We start from the raw sequence: 24,818 nt of genomic DNA on the forward strand, positions 1-24,818 counted from the left end.
TCTGACTCAAGGAGAAACAGTAACATATTTCCTCACAGCTGCGTCACTTCCTGATTATTACCGCTGATGGTTCAAGACCCAGTTTCCCAGTAACAGCAGATATTAGAGGTTTCAGTTCCAGTCGCCCACTGGACTCCTTCACTACTCATACTGACATCTGTACAGAGTTTATTTTCACTTTCATGGGCTGAAGGAGGAAAGTTCGTCTGAGCTCACCTTCAGTTTCAGTGGCACACCTGGATGCACCTCTGTTCCTGGTCTGTTGCCCTCCACTCTCTCAGCTTTAACCAGCTGCTGTATTTGATAAACCTTAAATAGTTAAATAACTCCGTATGTCAGATAAATGCAGTGCAGGTAAAAATGGCCCCTGAAATGTGGAGCAGAAATATAAAGTTTGTTAAAACTACTGAACAGGTGCGTCCTGGAAGCTCACCTGGCAGCAGCCTGGGGTCTCTCTCTCTCTCTCTCTCTCTCTCTCTCTCTCTCNTCTCTCTCTCTCTCTCTCTCTCTCTCTCTCTCTCTCTCTCTATCTCTCTCTCTCACAATAAACAAAAAAAGAAGTAAAATTAAAGATGTTCAGGTACTAGAGTAAATGTACTTAGTTACCTCCCACCTCTTGTCACCAGGTGTTCCACAGGTAAAGAGGAACAGCAGGTTAAAGAACATTAGATTTGACTTTGGCTCCACCTGCTGGTCACATGATGAACAACATTATCAAGACTGAGTCTTCTGTTGTCCTGGCTGATCATCATCCTGCTTCGTCATATTCATCTTTATACTCTTCTTCCTCTTCCTCCTCTTCGTCTTCTTATCAGAATTCTTCATATTCTTCTTCTTCTTTTTCCACATTTTATGAGTATTCTTTTTATTATTCTTCTTCGTATAGTTCTTCATATTGTTCTTCCTCTTTTTAGTATTCTTCCTTTTTGTGTTTTGTTGTTTGATATCTGAAAGTTTCATTTTAAACAACATATTTAAAACTCAGAGGATCTCCAGTGTTACTACGAATCATCCTCTGGCGACCATGAACATGTTTCATGACAGGAGATGTTCCAGTCTGTAATGCAGTGGCTTTAAAAACCCACAATCCTTGGTAGTGTGTGTACAGAGTGTAAAATAAATAATCAAGCCAAAGAGTGAGAGAAGAGTTTGTCTTGTTGAAGCAGATTCATTCAGTCTGTGAAAGAAAAACCTGTTTTTCCCATTTGCAGGTTGTAAGTTTAGATACATGGGTCTGCAATCTCTTCCTCCTCTGCTTTTCGTCAGCCCTTCCTTCAGCACCAGGGTCAAATTCCAGTTGTTCCCTCCCTCCTCGGCTGCAGAGCGTGGGGCTGGAGGAGTGTCACCGCACTGAGTCTTACCGGACGGTTTGCTTAACACCAACGGAGAAAATCAGAGCTGCAGCAAAGTGAAAGGAAGAAGCAGAGAACTGCTGCTGTCACGGTGAGTCTGACTGAATCACGTCTGTCTCTTCTCTCTGGCTCTTAACTCATGAGATGTTTCTGCTTCATTAGAGCAGCTGTGTTAAAGCAGGAAAGTTTCTGTTTCTAAAACTTTACAAACTCAAAACTACAGAAAATCTGATGAAAAACTGAAGGAGAAAGAAGATGAATGATTGTAATGCTGCTTGTTCACAGTCCTGCTGCTGTGATGTCTGCAGATCACACACACGTCATCAGTAGAAAGTTTAATGTGCTTTACTGAAGTATTAATGTAATTTAATCCTCTGTACTGGAAACTGCTCAAAACATAATATCAGACAAAACTGAAGCTTTGATCTGATTTAATGCCTGTGATTTGTTCAGCCTTCAGTCAGTGTGTCACTCTGAACTATGACCTCGTTGGTTTGTGAATCTGAGCTGAGGTCAGTGATGCAGCAGTCACAGACTCACAGTCAGGGTTGGGGGAAGTCAGTATTTGACTCTGTGGTCTGAGCTCTGTGCCGCTCTGACCTGAGTGTGGCTGAGAGGCTCCGGTTTATTGCTCCTCTGTGATGTGGCCTTGCACAACAGCTGCAGAGACAGATTTCTGTTTCTGTTCCAGCCTTTGTTTTTTCTGACATTTCTTCTTTCTCCAGTTCTACATCGGATGCACATGAGACTCAGTTTGTAGTTTAATCTTTGTTTGTCCCGAGGAAGAAAAAACTCTGTGGCGACAAACAGAAGAAATGAGCAGTGACATTTAGACACGGTGCTAATGTGCTGACGTTAGCATGTTCCGCTTCTTGCTTTAAGCCGTTAGCATGCTAACATTTGCTAATTGAGGCTCACGGTAATGTTTTTAGTTTTGCAGGTGCAGCTGTTGTTAATTAAACTTTTACACCTGTAAATATCACCGTTGTTATTAGCAACCAGTGACACTGAATACGACAGGCGCACTTCCTGGTCTCTCTCGCCTCCCTCTCCACCTGAACGACCCCCACGCAATATTTAACCATAAACCAAGTGGAAACATTCAAACGACGACCTGATGAAAAGTGATCTGGATTAATCCTCCGTGAACCGTAATTATCAAACTAGCAAAACTAAAAACCATCAGTTAAATAAAAGCTGCGTCTAAACAAACACGACATTTATACACAACTCCACTGCAGCGGGAAATATGTTTTGTAAATACACCTGATCATGTTTTCTATCAACGTAATGTAACGTGTTTATATTTACGTAAAATATTTGTTTTCTGCCAAAATATCTGATGATTGTGAAACTGTTTCAACTTTATTCATTAAACACATTCGATGTTTTATTGTAGTTGTGTAATAACGTCTGTAGGAGTCATGGTCGTCTCCTTTATGACACGCTGACGACAGAGCTGCTATCCACACACACACACACACACACACACACACACACACACACACACACACACACACACACACTCACACACTCACACACTCACACACACACACACACTCACTCACACACTCACACACTCACACACACACTCACACACACACACACACACTCTCACACACTCACACACACACTCACACACTCACACACACACTCACACACACACACTCACACACACACACACACACACACTCACACACACACACTCTCACACACACACTCACACACTCACACACACACTCACACACACACACTCACACACACACTCACACACACACACACACACACACACACACACACACACACACACTGACGGCAGTGACCACTGGGTGAGCTTCTTCTTCATGACTCTCGGAGGCGCACCTTACCAGCGGAGAGCGTGTGTGTTAAACACGCCTCAGTGTGTGTGTGTGTGTGTGTGTGTGTGTGTGTGTCGGTCAGCGGTTGTTTGGACTCTGAGATGATGAAACAATCAGCGGCTGCTTTGATTGTCTCGACCTTCCTCTGCTGATAAGAAGCCGCCTCCTTCCTGTTTCTGTCAGGTTGATTAAGCTCCATTGTTTTCACATCCAGGTGTAAAGTCAAACTTCACAGGATGCTCCGCCTCCCTCCTTCTAAAGCCTCTGATGTTTCCGTCTCAAACACAGAACAGAAAGTTACAACTTCATTCTCAGAATATTTTGACTTTTTTTTCTTGTAAATTGTGACTTTATTCTCAAAGTTCAGATTTTTTCCCTCAGAGTTAAAATGTTGATAATAATGTAAAGTGAGTGAAGGATCCGGGAGAGGAAGGTGAAGAAAGGAAACAAACACTCGTTTATCATTCTCTCTCTTCACGTCTTGTTTTTCTGCTGCACTGACTTTCCTGTTGGCCTCGATCCAGACCTCCGTCCACTGCCAACAGCTTTCACTCCTCCTCTCTCTCTTTGTTTAAACACACACACACACACACACACACACACACACACACACACACACACACACACACACACACACATTCTTTATGTTCTCAGTGATTCTAGAAAACTGCAGCCGTGTTTGTGCAGACAGGTGACAGCAGGAGTGTGTGTTTGTGTTCACGCTTTGTTACTGTCATGTTTTTAACATACCACTGTGTGTGTGTGTGTGTGTGTGTGTGTGTGTGTGTGTGTGTGTGTGTGTGTGTGTGTGTGTGTGTGTGTGTGTGTGTGTGTGTGTGTGTGTGTGTGTGTGTGCAGTTCAGTGTAGGTCTAACCTGCCACATACTGTGTGTCTTACAGACCGTGTTCTGCTCTTCAGTCTCCCTGTGGTAGAAATTAAATCATGGGCGCCAACGACCTCAACGTGAACTCTGACCCCGCAGGGTCACGACCCTCTGCTCGGCACCGGAGTCCCTTCAACAGCATCAAGGTTTGTCTCTGCTTCACATCCAGAGTCTGACAGCCAGGTCACCTCTCGTCAGCTGAGGCACGTTACACTTCACACAGACTCACAGGAACCTCTAGTTCTTCCCTTGGTTTGGTCACTAAGGGCTTTAACTGACTTTAAGTGATTCCTTAAGGATAAGACTAAGATCAGGAGAAAACCTTCAACTTAAGGGTGTCTTTATTTTAAGGAAACTTTAACTCAGAGAGTCTTTAGGTGTTCAGTGCAGCTGGCCTCTGGTTAGATCACCTCCTGTGTGACGACATGTGACTGACTCTGTGTCGAGCTTCAGATTCCCGACGTCCGTCCTGGAATTGTTCTCTCAGGTCACAACATGAAAACATTTCCTCTGACTTTCACTTTCCAGCCTCCATCTTTGTTGTTGATGCGACTGGACTCAGATTTATTCATTATGAAGAGGTTGGTTTTTACAGATTCGATCCTATGAACCTGATAAATCTGATCGTCTTCCTCCTCCTCCTCCTCCTCTTCCTCCTCCTCCTCTTCCTCTTCCTCCTCCTCCTCTTCCTCCTCCTCTTCTTCCTCCTCCTCCTCTTCCTCCTCCTCTTCTTCCTCCTCCTCCTCTTCCTCCTCCTCTTCTTCCTCCTCCTCCTCTTCCTCCTCCTCTTCTTCCTCCTCCTCCTCTTCCTCCTCCTCTTCTTCCTCCTCCTCCTCTTCCTCCTCCTCTTCTTCCTCCTCCTCCTCTTCCTCCTCCTCTTCTTCCTCCTCCTCCTCTTCCTCCTCCTCTTCTTCCTCCTCCTCCTCTTCCTCCTCCTCTTCTTCCTCCTCCTCCTCTTCCTCCTCCTCTTCTTCCTCCTCCTCCTCTTCCTCCTCCTCTTCTTCCTCCTCCTCCTCTTCCTCCTCCTCTTCTTCCTCCTCCTCCTCTTCCTCCTCCTCTTCTTCCTCCTCCTCCTCTTCCTCCTCCTCTTCTTCCTCCTCCTCCTCTTCCTCCTCCTCTTCTTCCTCCTCCTCCTCTTCCTCCTCCTCTTCTTCCTCCTCCTCCTCTTCCTCCTCCTCTTCTTCCTCCTCCTCCTCTTCCTCCTCCTCTTCTTCCTCCTCCTCCTCTTCCTCCTCCTCTTCTTCCTCCTCCTCCTCTTCCTCCTCCTCTTCTTCCTCCTCCTCCTCTTCCTCCTCCTCTTCTTCCTCCTCCTCCTCTTCCTCCTCCTCTTCTTCCTCCTCCTCCTCTTCCTCCTCCTCTTCTTCCTCCTCCTCCTCTTCCTCCTCCTCTTCTTCCTCCTCCTCCTCTTCCTCCTCCTCTTCTTCCTCCTCCTCCTCTTCCTCCTCCTCTTCTTCCTCCTCCTCCTCTTCCTCCTCCTCTTCTTCCTCCTCCTCCTCTTCCTCCTCCTCTTCTTCCTCCTCCTCCTCTTCCTCCTCCTCTTCTTCCTCCTCCTCCTCTTCCTCCTCCTCTTCTTCCTCCTCCTCCTCTTCCTCCTCCTCTTCTTCCTCCTCCTCCTCTTCCTCCTCCTCTTCTTCCTCCTCCTCCTCTTCCTCCTCCTCTTCTTCCTCCTCCTCCTCTTCCTCCTCCTCTTCTTCCTCCTCCTCCTCTTCCTCCTCCTCTTCTTCCTCCTCCTCCTCTTCCTCCTCCTCTTCTTCCTCCTCCTCCTCTTCCTCCTCCTCTTCTTCCTCCTCCTCCTCTTCCTCCTCCTCTTCTTCCTCCTCCTCCTCTTCCTCCTCCTCTTCTTCCTCCTCCTCCTCTTCCTCCTCCTCTTCTTCCTCCTCCTCCTCTTCCTCCTCCTCTTCTTCCTCCTCCTCCTCTTCCTCCTCCTCTTCTTCCTCCTCCTCCTCTTCCTCCTCCTCTTCTTCCTCCTCCTCCTCTTCCTCCTCCTCTTCTTCCTCCTCCTCCTCTTCCTCCTCCTCTTCTTCCTCCTCCTCCTCTTCCTCCTCCTCTTCTTCCTCCTCCTCCTCTTCCTCCTCCTCTTCTTCCTCCTCCTCCTCTTCCTCCTCCTCTTCTTCCTCCTCCTCCTCTTCCTCCTCCTCTTCCTCCTCCTCCTCCTCTCCTCCTCCTCCTCCTCTGCAGTTCTTCGTGTTGTGCCACAGCTTGCTGCAGCTGTCTCAGCTGCTGGTGTCGGGCTACATGAAGAGCTCCATCTCCACCATCGAGAGACGTTACGGCCTCTCCAGCCAGAAGTCTGGGCTCCTGGCGGCTTTCAACGAGGTCAGAGCAGACGCCATTTTTAATCATCTTATCCTGAAACCAATCCATCCGACCTTTGACGAGGTTTGATCGTGTGTGTGTGTGTGTGTGTGTGTGTGTGTGTGTGTGTGTGTGTGTGTGTGTGTGTGTGTGTGTCTTCAGGTGGGGAACACCGTCCTCATCGTCTTTGTGAGTTTCTTCGGCAGTCGAGTCCACAGGCCGCGGTTCATCGGGGGCGGAGCTCTGCTGGCCTGCTTCGCCTCACTGCTGATGGCGCTGCCGCACTTTTTGAACGAACCGTACGACTACACTGACCGCATCAGCTGTGAGACCACACACACACACACACACACACACACACACACACACACACACAGCGGACTGGCTCTCAGGTGAAGAGGATTTCTCTCACTCACTTCACTTCCGTTTCCCAACAGCATCCGGTGACAACAGCTCAGGTCTCTGCCAATCAGGAAGACCCTTCATCACCTCATCCTCCAATCAGAGCTGCAGCGAGCAGGAGAGCCCCGCCCAGCAGGGGGTGTACCCTCTGCTGCTTGTGGGTCAGCTGCTGCTGGGTATCGGCGCCGTCCCCATCCAGCCCTTCGGCATCTCCTACATCGACGACTACGCCAGCAAGAGGAACTCGCCGCTCTACCTCGGTACGTCAGGTCGTCAGGGTGGGACTAACAGCATGAGGGTTCAAACCTGGCTGTGATTGGCCAGAGGGGGTCGGTAAAGACACACCTGTCGGCCTCCAGACTAAAACAATAGAGCAGTAACTAACAGCTACAGTGAGTGGTGTAAAAACGGCGGGTTTGTCCCGTTTCGCACAGTGACGCAATCTCTCTGACCAATCAGCAGTCTGCGGCATTTCCACATCACCTGTTCGTATCGCCTCCGTTCATCTGGGAGCAGCAACAACCCTCTGATACGACCTGTGTCTCCTTTACCTGATGGGAAAAGACAGAAGATGATAAAATATGTAAATAAAAATAAAAACAGAAACCAATAGAAATATTCGAATATGAGAGAATTAATTAAAAGCCAAGTTAAATAATAAAAACGTTCCCTGAGTGCCTCTTATAGCTCCAGCCAGGGTTTCCATAGTTACAAAAAGCTTTGTATGTAACAGTTGTTAAAAGCTTTAGAGGATCTGAGAGCTGGTGAAGGAGGCTGGTCCCAAACCATGAAGAGCTTTACATGTCTTCTGAAGGACACTGGGACCTGACGGAGAGTAGCCAGTAATATGGTTTCTTATGAGTGAAGAGATGGTAACTTTAACTAACGTGAACATTTCATGAGGTCGACGGCCTCCCATCAGCCTCCGCTAGAAGTCGACAACAGCATCAGTGACGTTTGTGTCACGGCACAAAGACGGACCGCGGCTCTTCTTCTCGTGAACGTGCTGATGTCGGGAATGTCGCGGCCTCCGTGTCGCGTGTGCGGGTCCCGCGGAGCCGCGCCGGCCTGGGGCATCTGCAGGTTCTCACACAACAACAAACCGGTTTTTACTGGCTTCCTGGAAAGAGGCTGAACCTGATCCACACACAGGGAGTCAGGCATAATGATCCCAGGTCACTGTTCATTTACTGTGACTGTGTTTTTATGCTCAAATACTTTCCCACATGTTCAGACCTTGGAATTCTTTCCACCTTTTTTTCTTTCTTTCTTACTTTGTTTTAACACAAAAAAACAACATTTTAATTACTAATGAAATATAAGTGGGAGCAGAGAACTGTTCATTTAGATACTGAAATGTTTAGTCAGATTGTTTTTCAGTAACTGGTCCCATTGAGATTCCAGTGGTTACAGTCACACACATATTAAATTGGCATCGCAGCTGAAAAACTTTTTCCCCAAGTTCAGTCCAAGTCTTTTTTGGACATCGATTTGAAAGAAGACCTCAAACCACGAACACGACTCACACAGACCCACAAGTAGGTCAGCAATGTAATCCCTGTCATCAGTTTATGTATGTTGGGCACTAGTTACAAAGCCACAAGGAGGAAAATAAACTGTCACAGGATTTTAAAACAGTTTCGTTAGAGAAACGCTGAGGTCACGACATGTAAAGCAGCGGAGACTGTGTATTTACTTCGCTTTTTACAGATACAGAATAAAAGTGATGTTGTGTTTTTATAACTTTAAATCAAAGGGGAAAACTCAGCTTGTTTGTTGATGTTCTGAGGTTTGTTCTTGGTCGTGTTTTCCAGGCATCCTCCTCGCTGTGACCTCCATCGGCCCGGCCTTGGGCTTCATCACCGGCTCCATCATGCTGCGCTACTACGTCGACTTTGACAAGTTATACAAAGGTGAGGAGACGCACTGCGCTGATGATCCACAGCTGGACTTAAATACTGTGTATCTGCTCCTGTCAAGTCAAACTCATTTACAACAAGGAAAGGGAGGACTTCCTGTATATGGCGACACTTAGAGTCCTGGGAGTTTACTCTGTTTGAATGTGAAGTAAAAACTGTGAAGGATTAATGTTGGTTCATTTCTTCAGAGTACCGAAAACAGCAGCTGCTGCAAAACAAGACAAATAACTGACATGGAGTTAAATACAGGAAATTACCTTTTAATGCTGCACTGTGACAAACAGCAATTATCACCCCTTTGACCTTTACGCACATCTGGTGTTAAGTTATTAGACAGTTGATTTAGACATGGAAAGAATGAGACGGACCATGGTGACATTTCGTAAAATGGAAATTTGTAGTCTTTGTGATATCGTTGATATTTGTTTTTTTAAAAGAGAGACCTGGATCAAATAGAACATCAAAAACATCAAACATCAAAACAGAGTATCATCTGCATAGAAGTGAAGATTTAGTCTGTTATGATTGATTAATGTGACGTATAAATAGAGAAAAGAACAGGGCCGAGCACGGATCCTTGTGGCACACCATAACAGACACAGTCATTGTGTAGAACAGAGCGACATCTGTGAGTTAAATAAGATCTAAACCAGGAGACCAATATAACTTTATAGACAATCAGGTCCAGGAGTCTGAAGGAAGTAATAAATCATTTACCACTTTTGTCAGAGCAGTTTGTTCTGTACTGAGGAATTTTCTGAAACCCTATTGACCAGGTTCAAATCCATTAAACCAAATAAAACCATAAAACTGAATTTTCTCAATCCAGTGTGTGATTATCAAACATCCCTGTTGATACCAGAAATATTAAACAGCCGAGAGTTGTGTGTTGGTAGAACGTGGTTTTTACTCCTTCAGGATACAGTGAGGTTTGATTGTAAAGCTCAGCACTGAGTCACTGAGTGTTGAACAGGTTTTCTGAAAGCAAACAGTCACTTCACACCCTGTTGACCTCCTTTTGCTCGTGTGGGAAACAGACGTGCAGCAGCAGCGCTCGAACCTCAGGGTGATCACACTGATTCACACATTCTGCGTAACAAGGCTGGAATTTGACTCGATGGATTTGATATTGACATTTTGTTTTACTCAGGAGCTATACAGATATAAAAAGTGAAACTTACCTATAAGTTTGCAGCCTTTCTTCATTCCTTTCTTTCTGTGCTGCTGTTACACAAAAGTTAAAAAGACAACCACAAAAATAAACTGCCCGGCTGCCTTAACACTTTAAGTTGACTGAATTTGAGAAAATAAGTTTATATACTGTATATATTGAAATTTAAATCTTTACATTTATAATAACATTATCAAAGTCTGCAGAAGATTGCTCGTCTGTGTTTACTTTTACATCATCTACAAAATCTCAAATCTTTTATTATAATCTTAATATAATAAGATAATATTATATAAAATAATTTTAGAACACCATCTTTTTTAAACCGAAAAGATTATTGTTTTATTATTATTAACATCTCCAACATCAATCACAGATGTTTTGTGAAAACTTAGTGGGGGCTGAAAATGAATGGTAAAGTGCCGGAGCGTATCATGGTCGCATCATGTTTCAGTTTGAGAGTTTGTTGATGCTCAGTGAACCTCAGACACTCTGGTTGTTTGACGCCTTCAGGATTAATAGAGCTCAGTTTTCTTTAGAGACTTGTTCAAACAAAAACCTGTTTCCGTGTGTGTGTGTGTGTGTGTGTGTGTGTGTGTGTGTGTGTGTGTGTGTGTGTGTGTGAATGGAAGGAGGAGATGCAAGTGATCATGTGTGTGTACATAATGTGTGTTTGTGTAGGATTTTAAAAGCGAGTTTGTAAGTGTTTAATCATGTATGTATAATATGTATGTTTAGAAAGATGTGTGTGTGTGTGTGTGTGGTTGTGTGTGTGCATGCGTGCGTGCGTGCGTGCGTGCGTGTGTGCACATTGAGGATCAAGACTTTTTTTCCTCTGCTCCAGCAACAGTCGGAGCCATATTGTTTTCGGTTTGTCCGTCCCCTTCTCATGGACACGATATCTCAGTAACGACTTAAAGAAACGCAGCCAAAGGTAAAAAGGTCAAGGTCAGTGTGACCTCACAAATCAGTTTTTAGCCATTACTCATATTTTCTACGACTCTGGATAAACAGAAATGTAACTTGAAGCTAGTCTGAGTGGCGGAAGGATACGACCAGGAGGAGGTGATTCTAGTTTATGTTAGGACAAGGGACCTTGTAATGCATATGCTAGTGCAGGTCCCCACAAGTGTAGAACTACAAACACATGTGTATGAACATATTTGAGCATTAACGAGGAATTAAAGGATCATTAGTCACAGAGCTCCTTCTTGCCCCAGATATGGACCAGTATTTTATTGTTAAGCCAGTAATTTGTTGCCGTTGGTGATGTGTGACTCATGAACAGGAATAAGAAGAAGAAGAACACGAGGAATAGCAGGAAGCAGACAAACATCCGAAAGAAGCATCAGAGCAGCTGATGATAACTGTTTCATGCTGCTGTGGTTGTCATGACAACTGAAATACGAAGATTTGTCAATGAAAACTGAATGAAAGCTGCATTGTAGAGTCAGATAAGTCAAAAGGATCAGAATGAAAACATGGAGTAAACATTGGATTTTCAGAGTCGTGAGTCGCTGCAGATGATGATGGTCAGAGAGACGTGAGAAATAAAACAAAATGAAATCCATAAAAATTTAAGAGATAAAACTGCAGCAAAGTTTTTTTTCCTCTGACGTCCATATAAACTGTTTAATTTATCTATATTTGTGGGGCCCACTGGTGGGCCGCAAAGGTACTGCAAGTGGGCCAACAAAATACTGTTTGTAAAATAGTACTTGTAATTTTGGTGAAAAGACGTAACGATATAATAAAATATATGTATATAAATTGTGATTTGAAATGTTTAAAAATAATTAACTAGACATGAAATAGGATATGAGGTTTTTTCAAAAGACACTGATATAAAACAAGTTGTTTAAAAAATATGCTCCAATTTCCATTTAAAACATCAGAGGAGACATAATCAGGCCTCCGTGTCGTTACAAGGTCACATGTGGTCTGCCAACATATCTGATATGTGGAACCTCTGATCTATATGAACCTCAGTGAACCTTTTACTCAAGACTACTCACAGAAATCAGGAGAAAATTTCACATAAATGTTTTTAATATATCATGTGACTGGATAAACAGCGATGTAACCTGTAACTAGTTTGAGTGGCGGAGGGATACGACCACGAGGAAGTGATGCTCGTTCTAGCCGGATCATGTAATCAATGACTGATAAACATGTAATACAGAGAGTTTACTTTGCGCTCCATGGCCGACCTGCACTCTGCTCTTTTTCCAGACGAGATCAAGCTGGACTCCAAAGACCTGCGCTGGGTGGGGGCCTGGTGGCTCGGCTTCCTGGTGGCGTCCTGCCTCCTCTTCCTCACTGCGCTGCCTTACCTCTTCTTCCCCAGGGACATGCCCAAAGAGGTGAGGAACAGAGGAGGCGCTGAGTGGAGCTGCTTCGGTGATCAGCTGAAAACACACACATAAAAGTTAGATGGGAAACTCTAACATCAGACGCTGGAGTTGACACGACGCTCCTGAACGCACCATGAGTCTTTCTGTCTGAGGTGAACAGTGTCTTGTTTTCATCAGAGGAAACAAACGAGCCCACAGGTCGTCTGAGCAGCAGGTTGTTATGACATAGGTTCTGTTGCTAGGCGACATCTAGTGGTCGTAGTGATGATGACAGGAGCGAAGGGAAAGTGTCGGTGACGTAGTTTAAAGAGAGACAGAGTCCACGTCAGGAGGAGGAGGTGGTGGACGGATTAATGTGACACAGGAGAGCCGTGTGTTCGTGAAACCAGCTGTTTATGTTGTAACCATGACAACAACAGAGATCATCTAATGTTGAGGAAGTGCTTATTTTTCCCTAAATGACGTTGATTTCCTGAACCCTAACCAAGCCATGACCTTTATTATAGTAACCATGGCGACGAAGCCAAGTACGCCACTCTCGGTACAGTCCGCGTTTTTCTCGTCGTAACCATGACAACCGAGGGTTGATGGTTGCTCAGGTTTAGCTGAGCCGTGTCCTCGCTGTGCGGGATGATCAACAGTGACTTGGTTGCCGCGAGCAACAGACCAGTGGCTGATGTGTGGCGCTCATGTCTGTTTGGTTTCCAGGCTTCTGAACTTTTAATCACCAGTTCGCAGATGTCGCAGTTTGTCAGACGTGATTACAACTTGGATGTCGACATGAAGTTTAAATCTGCTGCGATGAAACCAGAACCTCCGACATGTTGTCAGCTCGGCTCACAGTCAGCACACACTGTGTTTATGTGTTTACTGCTTCATTCAAACAAACACACCCACTGATGAGATAATGATCGGCTGAAGTCAAACTGCAACATGTTTAATGACACTCAGACAGTTGAGGGAGGGAACTGATTTAAGAATATTTTCACTTGCAGCCAAAAGAGGGAGGGAAAAGAATCTGGAAGGAAAATCAGTTTTAAAACAGACGATTAAATTTTAGGTTTGAATCTGCATCGAGTGACTGACAGATTTAAAAGCAGCTTTTACTGTTTGTCAGCAGGAAACATTCACATGTTGCTGCAGCACAAAAAACGCCGGAAGTTAAAGGATAAACATTGTTATCTTAAATTTTATAAATAGATCTTGCAAATATTGTTTGTTTGTTTGTTTTGCAGACACTTCCTGTATTATTACGTCTCTTGTCTGTGTGAGCTTTTCAAGCTGCATGTTCCTCAGTCACTTTGGAGTTAATCAGATGAGCATCCACAGGGTCAGTGGGGACGCTCACGGGTTAATCTGTCCACCGTAAACATGATCAGGTTTTTTTTTTTATTAAAATAAGTTGAAATTTTCAAATCAAACTTGATCAGCAACAATGAGATAAAGAAACAAGAAATTGAATTAAGTTAAACTAAATGAAAGAAATGTAATTAATGACAAAGAGAATGAAAATTTACAACATGTTCATGAGCTGAACTCACTTTGTGTCAACAAGCTCAAACAGCTCCGGAGTGTTTTGGCTCAGTTCCCAGAACAAAGGGAAAGTTCAGCACAGATTTATCAGCTAAATGAAGAGACTGATCCAACAGTTGCTCAACAGATGAAACTCAACTCGACTCCCTGAAGTGGCGCAGCAGCAAACTGAGGCCAGAGACCAGAACTTTCACTTTTAAACTCCACCGGGATTTCACCTCTCTCTCTGTGAACGATGTCAAAGGTGAAATGTTTGTGCCGTGGTGCACTGAACATACAGATGTTTGCTGGTGTGTCTTCTCCCCACACACACACACACACACACACACACACACACACACACACACACACACATGGTTTGACCTCCATGAAACAGGATGTGTAGATTTCCAGCTTGTGTAACCTTATAATCCTGCAGGATCAGATTCTGTGCTGGCACTCGGCTGCAGATCCGCAGGCAGTTTTGTTTCCAGTCTTTTCATCAGATAAAGACAGAATCTCCACATTCCACACATTCTTCTTCTTCCCACTATCTGTTGTCCCAGACTGTGGTTCACTCTGCCATTCAACAAAACCTTGTGCACTGCTGCTCGGCGTGTCGTACGTGGTTAAACAGCTCGATGCTGACGAGCGCCTGTCATTGACCATCTCAAAGTGCGGCTGTGCTTCTGTGTGGATGATATATAATACCTGCATTCACCTTCGTGTACGGACCTCAGTGAGAGAGCGGAACGCCTGCTGTGTGTGTGTGTGTGTGTGTGTGTGGTGCTGATCTCAGTGTGTTGAATTAACTCTAACTGTGTTTCCGCTTTTAGTGAAAGTACTCTCAGGAGAAGTGATTTAATAACACTGAGGTTCAGCTTCACTGTGGACTTTGGCAGCTGTGTGTGTGTGTGTATGTGTGTGTGCGTGCGTGTGTGCGTGCGTGCGTGTGTGCATGCGTGCGTGTGTGCATGCGTGCGTGTGTGTGTTTATTTAACCCAGGAAGTCGTGGCACCAACAGCTCCATGTCTTTGCAGAAGTGTTTTTGTGGCGGAGCAGAAACTCCATGAGCTGAGGCACATTCCTCTGCTCTGAACTGAACACTGGATTTAAGTAACATAAACCATCTGATGAGTAATTGTTTGTATATGATCTTCCCTTCATTGAGCACCGCGGCCACCCAACATGACTATGATAAAGGATCTTATCTAAGGCAGCGGGGACGTGTGCAGGAGGTTGAACCCTGATGTTCAGAGTTGTTTTTATAAAACCCTGCACTAATGGAGCTTTACACTGAGTTTCAGCTGTTTTCAGAGAAACATCCGTAAAAACCAACAAGTCCAACCTGAATGATGCTCTGATTCGACCCAGTGTCTCCTGAGTCAGCGCATTTGTTTTGGGGGTTTGTGTGTTTTTGTTTTGTCTTCCTGCATCACGATGTCGTATTTGTTTTCGTATTTTCGTACGTGTTTTTGAACCTGCATCGTTTCTGAATTTGATGGGAGTGTTTTTGGGCCGTTGCAGAGCGTTAGTCCTCGTCAGCCATTGTAAGATGTCGCCTAGCAAGAAAGCGTAACTATGGGTGATAATAACCTGCCGCACAGACGACCTATGGGTTTGTTTTCTACAGGACAGTCTCAGACAGACTCAGACAGAGAGCAGCTGGTGAACATAGCGGAGCATTTAGCAGCTAAAGAGTCAGATATTTCCCTCTGGAGCTGGTGGAGACCAAACACAGAGCTCAAAGAGAAGGAACACTGGACTCCACATGAACAATCGAGTGTGTAACTGCTGGAGGTGGAAAAAAGCACCAGTTTGATCACAAGTTCAATATATCAACTTAAAAGATGATGATATGTAAATGCAGTTTCTGCTGAAAACAAGTGGACCAAACATTATGTTCCAGAAGAACAACACAACAAACATGCTGCCAAGAAAACATCTATCAGTCTGAATTCCTGTCCTGATCTGTGCTGGAGGTTGGAACGTAGACCAACTGATAAACCAGGAGCTTCACCTCAACAATCAGCTCCCAGTTCTGTCTGAATATGTTGATGACCTTCTATCAGAGGTTTATCTGACTGTCTGATGCAAAGTTAGGAATTAGTGGAGGTCTTTGTTTTTCTCCAGTGTTGTAGACTAAATAAATCCTTGTTGCATGAGTAAGATAAACAGTCTCTACAATAGTTGAGCACACAGAGGACTTGTTTATGGAGGGTGTCTTCAGTGTGACCCTGTGTAACATGCGGGGCCCCAGCAGACTTCCTTAAAGTCGCTGCAGCTGCAGACGGAGAGGTTTCGAATCCTGCAGTGAAAACACAAAGTCCAGTCTGTGATGTTCTGTTTCCATATTTGTCCAGGACGGTGCAGACGATGTCGAGTCCAGACCGGACAGCAAGCAACAGCAGACAGACCCGCCGCAGGAACTGTCCCTCCTTCAGTTCCTCAAAAGTAAGAGTCTCTTTCTGTCACTGTCTGAAGCTGCAGCAGAGGCAACTGAAGGGCAGCGACACTGAGCAGGGGTCACTGACATCACAGCCGGGAACATTTCTTCAGTGTCATGTCGCCCCAGTGGTTCACAGCGGTGTCTTGGGTAATTTGGGTGAACTGACCCTTTTCGAGTGAGACCTAATCAGCTTCACTGTCCTTCAGGTTTCCCTCGCATCGCTCTGCGGACGCTGCAGAGTCCCATCTACCTGCTGGTGGTCCTGGCGCAGGTCAACCTGGCGGCGCTGCTGGCCGGCCTCGCCACCTTTATGGCCAAGTTCATCGAGCGACAGTTCAGCCAGACCGTCTCCTTCGCCACCATGATGATAGGTGAGTGTGTCTGTGGGATTCATCCCCTGGAATCGGCATGAATGTATCATGTGTTACAGCTGAAGTCACGTTAAGCTAATGCTAAGCTAACAGACGGTTTGGGTCGAATCTGTTTGCTTGATGTGTTTCCCTCAGGGGGAGTCAGTATCCCGCTGGCGGTGCTGGGCACCGTCCTGGGTGGAGTTCTGATGCGGAGACTGAATCTTTCGGTCAGCGGTGCCAGCAAGCTGTGCACCATCGCCATCCTGCTCTGCATGTTCTCCGCCACGCCGCTGCTGCTCCTCGGCTGCTCCACCCAGCCGGTCGCCGGGATCTTTCCCTCCAGTAACAAAACCTCAAGGCAAGAACTCAGACACAGTCCACTCCACACTAAACAGCTCCCGAAGGCTTTTACCTGTAAAGGTCCAGTTCGCAGGCAGAGGAAAGTAAACAAACTCAAGGTCAAAAAACTAACCAGGCAAGACAATCACAGGAGCGGGAAACACACAAGGGCAGGAAGTAGACATCTGAAACGAGAGAGAGTGGTGAGAGATACTGAAATACAGACATCCGGGTACTGTGGCGAACAGTAGTAAATTTAGTTCCCCGTTAGCTTAGCAATAGGGAAGAGAAGAGTACTCACTGCTACTGACTGCTAGTCTACCACAAACTACTGACAGGGAACTTATTTTACCAATGGAAGGGAACTAATTTCATCAGGGTTAATTTAACTGCTTATAGGTCACTCACTGAAAGGGAACTAATTCTACTGTTGACATTAATTGAGTTCACTAGTAACAGGGAACTACTGTCATTATTTACAGGGAAATCATTTCAAGCCTGAAAGGGAACTAATAGCATCGATAAGCTAAATGGAATTTAACCATCACTATTTTTATTATTCATATGTGTGTTTTAAATGATGTATTGTGATACTGACAGAGAATTAATTTCACCACTAACTGGGAACTTTTTTTAAAACTGATGGGGAACTGATTTAATTTTTTTTTTTTTTTCTGTTTATTGCATTCTGATTTTATTTATGAAGGAAAACTAATGTCACCATTGACATTAATGTTACTGACAGGGAATCAGTTTCAACATTGACAGGGAATTCATTTCACTGTTGTCAGGGAACTGATTTTACTACTGACTGAAAATGATGAACAGGGAACTAAATGTACTGATGCCGCTCTCAGAGCTGCCACCGTCACATTTTAGGGCAGTTAGAACAAATTCTACCTTGAAACGCTTCACAACCTCAGACTAGTTAAGGTGTATAAGTTTAATAATGTGTGTGGTTTTTATTTTCAGTGCTGAGTTGCCGTGCAGCTCCAGCTGTCGGTGTCCTCATGAGGCCTTTAACCCGGTCTGTGGTTCCGACGGGGTGGAGTTCAGGTCTCCCTGCCACGCCGGCTGCAGCACCGAGGAGAAGGACGCCAGCAACAAAGTGATAGTGAGAGTTATTTAATCATTTTACTTTAAAATCCTCGATACAAAAAACATTTATCACACATTCACACTAATGCGGCGCAGAAGCTTCAGGTTCACTTCTCCACTCTTTCATGCCATGAATTCAAAGAGACGTTCTGTGCAGTGACAGAGAACCGGCTGCCGGTTCCCTCGGCTCGGTGTTTTAGGTGGAGTGGTTGACGTCACACCTTGTGTTTTGTCTCATGGTCTCTCTCGCCGCCTGATGCATTCCAACTAGCTTCTCCACCTACATCTGTTTCTGTGGAAGAGGTCTTGAGTAAAGACACTGATCACTTTATTTTCATCAGAAACGATGACGAATTGTGATTTCATTTTCAAGGTTGGACTGCTCGTTGTTTTCCAGTGAAAATGAAAAGCTGTAACAGTCTGATTCTTTTAGAGCTGCACCCGTCAGTCGAGTGAAGAAAGATTAATGAGGAACTATTTTGATGTTCAATTAATCATTTAAGTCACGTTTCAAACCACCAAACACACGTCTCTCCACCAGTCTATTCTACTGACTGACAGACAAACAGCAGCTGCCACTGACGTTTGATTGGTTCATGTAATATTCCTCAAAATGTTTCTCAAGATATTACAACTTCTCTCTCCAAATATCATTTTATTAATATTTAATAATATTACAACTTTGTTCTCAAATTATTATGTCTTTTTTTTTACTAATATTACGACTTATTTTCTAGAAAAATTATGATTTTTTTTTATATTATCATCTTCTTATATATATATATGTATATATATATAGAAATTTTTTCTCTAAATATTACGTCTGTTTTCTCTAAAAATTAAGACTGAAACAAAATAATTAGGAGTTTTTTTTGTAATATTACAACTTTTTTTAGATTTCAGATGAATTTTTTTGTCGCCCTAAAACTCTTGGACTTGGACTGACTGGCCAGATGTGCAGAGAATGATAAAATATCCAGGCTTTCTGGTAAACTGAGAGGGGTTTTGTAGAGCAGCATTATTATACTGATGGAAATCCAAAAGAAGTGACTGATGACTCAGCTGGATAAAATCTCACCACGTTCAGTCCAGGAAACACTAAACACTCCCAGAGCTGAGCTGACGTAGACGTGGAGGGATGAAAGAAAGTGACTGAATAAAAATATCCACCTGGAGGGAAACTTTTATTTTCACATAGAAAATCAGAAAAGTACAGAGAACTTCTTTTATTGCAGGTTTGAAGCCGACGACTCATTAAGAAACAGGCTGCGAGTTACTGTCTGTTGTATGAATCAGGTCCTCATGAAATACTGACTGGTTCCTGCTGGAACTTAAATTCAGGAGCAAAGGGAGCAACGAGTGGATATTTTAGAGGAAAGGAAACACGTGCAGTACCTCAAAGCACCACCTGAGGGTGTTCAGACGTCAGCTGTGGGTTCAGTGGAGCACACACAGGTAACTGATGTCCACCTCACCTGAAGCGTCTGCTCTGTCCTCCCTGTTGGTGATTGTAGTAAATTCTCGAGTAATCATCATCAGTGTGCGGAGAGGCCAGTAAGGGGGCGGAGCCTCAGCCCGTATCCTGACACTGTTTGTCTCTGCAGAACTACACCGCGTGTCGGTGCGTCGGCGGTGTCGGCGGCGGTCCCGGCTTCGCCTCTCCTGGGACCTGCGGCAGCGGATGCGGCCACCTCCTCCGCCCCTTCGTGGTCCTCCTGGGTCTCACCAGCTTCGTTGCGTCCTTCTCCCAGACGCCGTCGTACATGATGATCCTCAGGTATGAAAACACCACGCTGAGTCTGACAAAGGGAATAAAGATCAGCTGGACTCTGTAGCGAGTATTTCCTGTTTGTGCTGCTTTACACTTGAAAAATTGAAATATTTAACTTCTTCCTTCTCTACATTTCTCTGACAGCTGTAGTTCCTTCTGTATTTCTATTCCTGATTCCTGAACTGATTACATTTTGTTGGTCAAAGGTCAAAGGTCAGTGTGACATCACAAAACACTTTTTAGCCGTTACTCAAGACTTCACGGCAATCAGAACAAAATGTCCCACAGATGTTTAATATTTGATCCGACTCTGGATAAACAGGAAGTGGATTAAGGTCATTAAAGCCACAGTGACTCATAACGACGAGGTGGAGCCTATTTTTAGATTTGTCTTATTGCAGCTGTAACATATTTAATATTAACCAGAATATTTTCAGGCTTTTTGTCGGGTAAAGTATAATAAAATATAATAAAATATAATCGTCATGGTGACACAGAGAACACACCGTTTTCAAACTACCAACCTCAGTGACCAGAGGAAGAACTGCAGCTACAGACTGTGACACTCCAGATCTTTGATTACAGCTCCTCTTCCTCCTCCTCCTCCTCCTCTTCCTCCTCCTCCTCCTCCTTCTCCTCCTCTCCTCCTCTTCCTCGCTCCTCTGCCGCCGTCCTCCTGCCTCCTCTCCTCTCCTCCTCTTCCTCCTCCTCCTCCCTCCTTCCCCCTCCTCCTCCTGCTCCTCCTCCTGCTCCTGCTCCTCCCCCTCCCCCTCCTGCTCCTCCTCCTCTTCCTCCTCTTCCTCCCCTTCCTCCTCCGTGGAAAGTGACCAGACTCCGTCAGTGAAGATCTTTGTTTTGAATTTGCTGCTGTTGCACAAAGTGAGCGTGAGCAGCTGTGAAACATTAACTCAGACTCCACAGGGAGGAGAACCGGCTCCAGGAGAACCGGCTCCAGGAGAACCAGCTCCAGGAGAACCGGCTCCAGGAGAACCGGCTCCAGGAGAACACTGAAGGAACTAATTAGAGATCGTATAAAAACCAAAACAGGACGGGTCTATACATTTTTTTTAGTTTTGCAGAGAGGGCAGGTTTTATTTTGCTTTGTATTTTTTTCCGTCATCAGATGCTGCCGACTGTTGATGAGAGTTTCATCTTATTTACTTTACATTCTGTTTCTTCTTTTATTCCTTACTACATTTTTCCCTCAGTAAAGCTTCGTCTTATCGTATCTCATCACCTGCATACACCTGTCTCTCTTCACCTCCCCTCACTGCTCCCACACCTCCTCTCCTCCTGCACAGAGACTCCAAGTGTTTCATGTTACTGTTATTACCCATCAGCCACCTGCATTCATGCTGCCCTGCTCTGTTTCAGCACGTCTGCGAACCACACACACACACACACACACACACACACTCATCACCTTGATCATGTGTGTCTCTGCTGCAGGACGGTGCCCACAGAGGACAAGTCTTTTGCAGTGGGAGTTCAGTACATGCTGTTCAGAGTCCTCGGTGAGTCACTCCTCCGTCACCTGCTCGCACACACACTGAGCAAGGCAGCGAGCAGGTGTGAGGTGACTGGCTGAGCTCCGGTCCGTGGGTCTGAGTCTCGCTGCTGTTTCAGTGCCAAGTTTAAGTTTTTATTGTGACTCATGTTTCGTGGTCGTTGGGGACATCTTTGTTTTTATCCAGGTCATTACCGTGACCGACATTATCTAAGTCTGGTGAGGCCGCTCCAATCAGCGTTCATCACCGTTATCAATCAATCAGACTTTATTTGTACAGCACTTTTCATACATACGATGTAACAGGAAGTGCTTTACAGAATACAACCAATGAAAAGAAAAGTAATAAAGTAAATCATAGTAGTGCAGATAAAATAATAATAAAAGGTTAAAAGATGTTTGGAAAAGAATAAAACCAAAAATTCTGTATTAAATAATCTGACACCAACGAAAAATGTAAGAAATCTAAAAGTGTTTTTATTCCAAATGTTCACATTAGTAGAATTTTCTAAATATAATAATAATATAATATAATATAAAGAGCAATAAAAACCTAAATATGTAAATTACACATACAACCTTTTTTTTTTGTTCCTTTCTTGACCTTTCACCCGTCTCTGTGCAGCGTTCATGCCCGGCCCGGTGCTGTACGGCAGCGTCATCGACACCACCTGCATCCTGTGGGGCAAGAAGTGCGGCAAGCAGACGTCCTGCCTCTACTACAACCTGGACCGCTTCAGACAGAGGTGAGACGGATTCACCTGCCACATCCATCAGGTGGACCATGTGATATTACATCGGCCCAAATATAAGAAGATAATCTCTAGAAATTAGGATTAAATCAGATTTTAGATTGTTTTATTGACTCGGTTTCTGAAGGCCGGTGTCGCACGTTCTGCTGCCACTCAGGAAATAAATTCACAAAAACAAGTTCACAGTCTCCTGATGGTTTTACTGCAAAAATTAACCAGAAAGAAAATATGTCAAACAGCCAAGAATCACAGCGGTGACACATGATGAGCTCAGAAAGACTGACGTGTGTTGTACCTGAGCAGGGACAGAAACATATCCAAACACGTCTCAGTGTTTCCCAGAAAACATCTAACTTATTGTGACTTCAGTTGACATTAATTTATCTGAACATCTGCTGAACATTTTTACTCCAGAGCTTAATGTGCTGTGAATAATGTGTTGTCTCATCATATTTCTTTCACCACTTTCAACAGACCAAACTTCACACAGGCCTTTATTAATGTCAGTTACACCTGTATTTTACAAATCAACACGTTAGCACCTGCGTTAGCAGCAGTAAGGAAGGACACAGGAGGAAATGTAGGAAAAGAAGATGCGTTTTAAATGGAAAACGTGGTAATGTGGACACGAGTAGTTCTGGTACCACCAAGGAGAACCTCAGTTTCATCAGTGTCGAGTTTGAGAAAGTTTGTGGACAACCAGGATTTAATGTCCAGTAGCCAATCAGAGAGGGAGGAGGGTGGAATTTGTCTTGGTAGACATGTAGAGCTGAGTGTCATCAGCGTAACAGAACACCGCATTTATTAAAAATGTGTCCCAGGGGAAGAAGGTAGATGATTAATAAAAGGAGACCTAAGACAGAGCCTTGGGGAACACCACTGATAAACTGAACCACTGATAAATGGCGTGAGTCCAGAGAGATATGATTTAAACCAGGGGGGCCAATGATGCCAATGGATGGAAACATTATTGTCAACATTGTGATGTATTTATGAAATTCAACGTATCATCGAACTTCGTTCAGCACATCAGGGGCAGAATGATAAGAGTTCTCTGGATAACAGGTCCATGACCACCTGTGTGTTTGTGTGTGCAGGTTTCTGGGTCTGCAGGTGGTCTTCGTGTGCGGGGGCCTGCTCTGCTTCCTGCTGACCGTCGTGGTGCTTCGCAGGAGGGCGGGGCGTCAGGAACCAGAGCCGGTCGGTAAAGGAGGCTACAAGCTGGTGAACGATCAGAAACCCACGGAGAAGAGTTCATGTAAAGAGAAAGAACTGAAGGGCATCAAGACCTGAAGGAGGCCAAGGAGAGGGCGCCAGAAAAGACATTTTCTAAGATGTGAGAAAGTAACGGACTCGCTGCGCTGCGAGCGAGCAGCGTGGAGTGTTCCTCAGTCGGCCGTTGTAATGAGGCTAAGAGGCTTTTTATACTGTATTTTTGTACATTCAAACACTCTACAGGCTTCACTAACAACTCCAGTGACATATTCACTGTTTTTATATGATGAGACCAAACAAACACCTCCAACTTTAAAGCTGTGGAATCAGCTGCTGATGTTTAATAAGCTGCAGTTCCTCTAACGGCCACTGGATGCTGCTCAAACAAACCTGACTGTTGAAGTGAACGGGAAAACTCCCGACTTCCTCCACAGACAGTCAGGACACTGTGATGTGACTTCAGTTATTCAGCTTATTGTTAGCAGCCATGCTAGCAGCCACATTAGCAACCGTATTAGCAGCCATGTTAACAGCTTGTTAGCAGCCACATTAGCAGCCATGCTAACATGTCTGTTTTAAAGCTGCGGCGACATCCCAGACACTATTTCTATGATTCTCTAAGAACAGAGTGAATGTGTCTGTCTGACCTTTAATGTGACACTTTCTCTGCAGTGATGAGACTTTTTATTATTGAATTTTGTAACATGAAAACTTTTCTGTGAAAATCACAATCATATATTTTTAAACCAAGAAAATGTATAAAGACATTTTACAGAGATTTCTTAAAATGATTTTTATATGTGGTTGTTTATATAAGGGTGTTTTTTTCTTTTGTCAATGCGTGATTGCATTGACTATTTACAAGTATTCAGTGTATGAAGTGGAGTGTATATATGTCAAGGATATATGCTGAGAGGAGAACAATAACATTAGCATTGTGTTCTGTCTGGGTCTGAGAAGCCTCTGTGGTTCTGGTTCTGTCATATTATGAGCTGGTTCATGTCTTTGACAAATGCTTCTAATCTAAAACTGTGAGAAAGAAATTTAAAGCCAGTTTTAATAAAACTGAACATTATTGATTAAGTTTGTTTTTGGTTTAGTTCAGTTCCTGCTGCTTCGACATGACGACAGTCTGAAACTGTGATTCGTTCTTTTGTCGGGACTTTACTTTGAAATATCAGCAACACTTTATTTTACAGCTCCTGGATTCTACAGAAAATTTCTTCATAATTTCTTCACAAATTCCTAAAGATTAGCTGTAAATTACCAGAATATTTCTATGAAAGTCTTTGGTATTGAATATAATGGAAATAAAAGTGTTAAATCTGTTTGTAAGAATATCTGCTGAATCAGTTTGAAACTAAAGAATTTCCTCTGCAGCTGAAAACTCCGGGTCATCGTGCAGGTCGACCGTCAGGTAAATGAATTTACTGATCAATAAGCAGATCAATAATGAACACCAGCTCAGTGACGTCTGTGTTTTATATAACTTTCTCCACTTCCTGTCTGACTGGGACCAAACTGCCTCCATATATTTAATGAAAGGTAGAGATCGCAGTTTTATAGCTGCTGGTACTTTCACTGTG

At 44.3% G+C, this 24,818-nt stretch overlaps 1 protein-coding gene across 1 annotated transcript; it reads left to right on the plus strand.

Annotated features, from left to right (window-relative positions):
• The first annotated feature begins 1,338 nt into the window (after positions 1 to 1,338).
• Positions 1,339 to 24,560, plus strand: LOC111221379 (solute carrier organic anion transporter family member 2B1-like). The gene is made up of 15 exons (XM_022744747.1): positions 1,339 to 1,443; positions 4,112 to 4,241; positions 6,274 to 6,411; positions 6,553 to 6,715; positions 6,828 to 7,052; positions 8,607 to 8,705; positions 12,115 to 12,245; positions 16,112 to 16,202; positions 16,404 to 16,568; positions 16,704 to 16,908; positions 17,862 to 18,003; positions 19,592 to 19,764; positions 21,208 to 21,272; positions 21,891 to 22,011; positions 23,115 to 24,560. Exons 2-15 carry the CDS (start codon positions 4,155 to 4,157, stop codon positions 23,308 to 23,310), a joined length of 2,001 nt encoding a protein of 666 aa, XP_022600468.1. The 5' UTR covers positions 1,339 to 1,443; positions 4,112 to 4,154; the 3' UTR covers positions 23,311 to 24,560.
• Positions 24,561 to 24,818: the final 258 nt, after the last annotated feature.

This window comes from Seriola dumerili, unplaced genomic scaffold (genome assembly GCF_002260705.1).
Source record: "Seriola dumerili isolate Sdu_G_001 unplaced genomic scaffold, Sdu_1.0 BDQW01000086.1, whole genome shotgun sequence".
NCBI lineage: Eukaryota > Metazoa > Chordata > Actinopteri > Carangiformes > Carangidae > Seriola > Seriola dumerili.

Bases quoted from the DNA above. Each gene is read 5' to 3' on its own strand.
- LOC111221379 (XM_022744747.1), top strand. From the start codon at position 4,155: ATGGGCGCCAACGACCTCAACGTGAACTCTGACCCCGCAGGGTCACGA. The intron at 4,242-6,273 runs GTTTGTCTCTGC...CCTCCTCTGCAG, and splicing joins GTCCCTTCAACAGCATCAAG to TTCTTCGTGTTGTGCCACAG. The intron at 7,053-8,606 runs GTACGTCAGGTC...CGTGTTTTCCAG, and splicing joins GAACTCGCCGCTCTACCTCG to GCATCCTCCTCGCTGTGACC.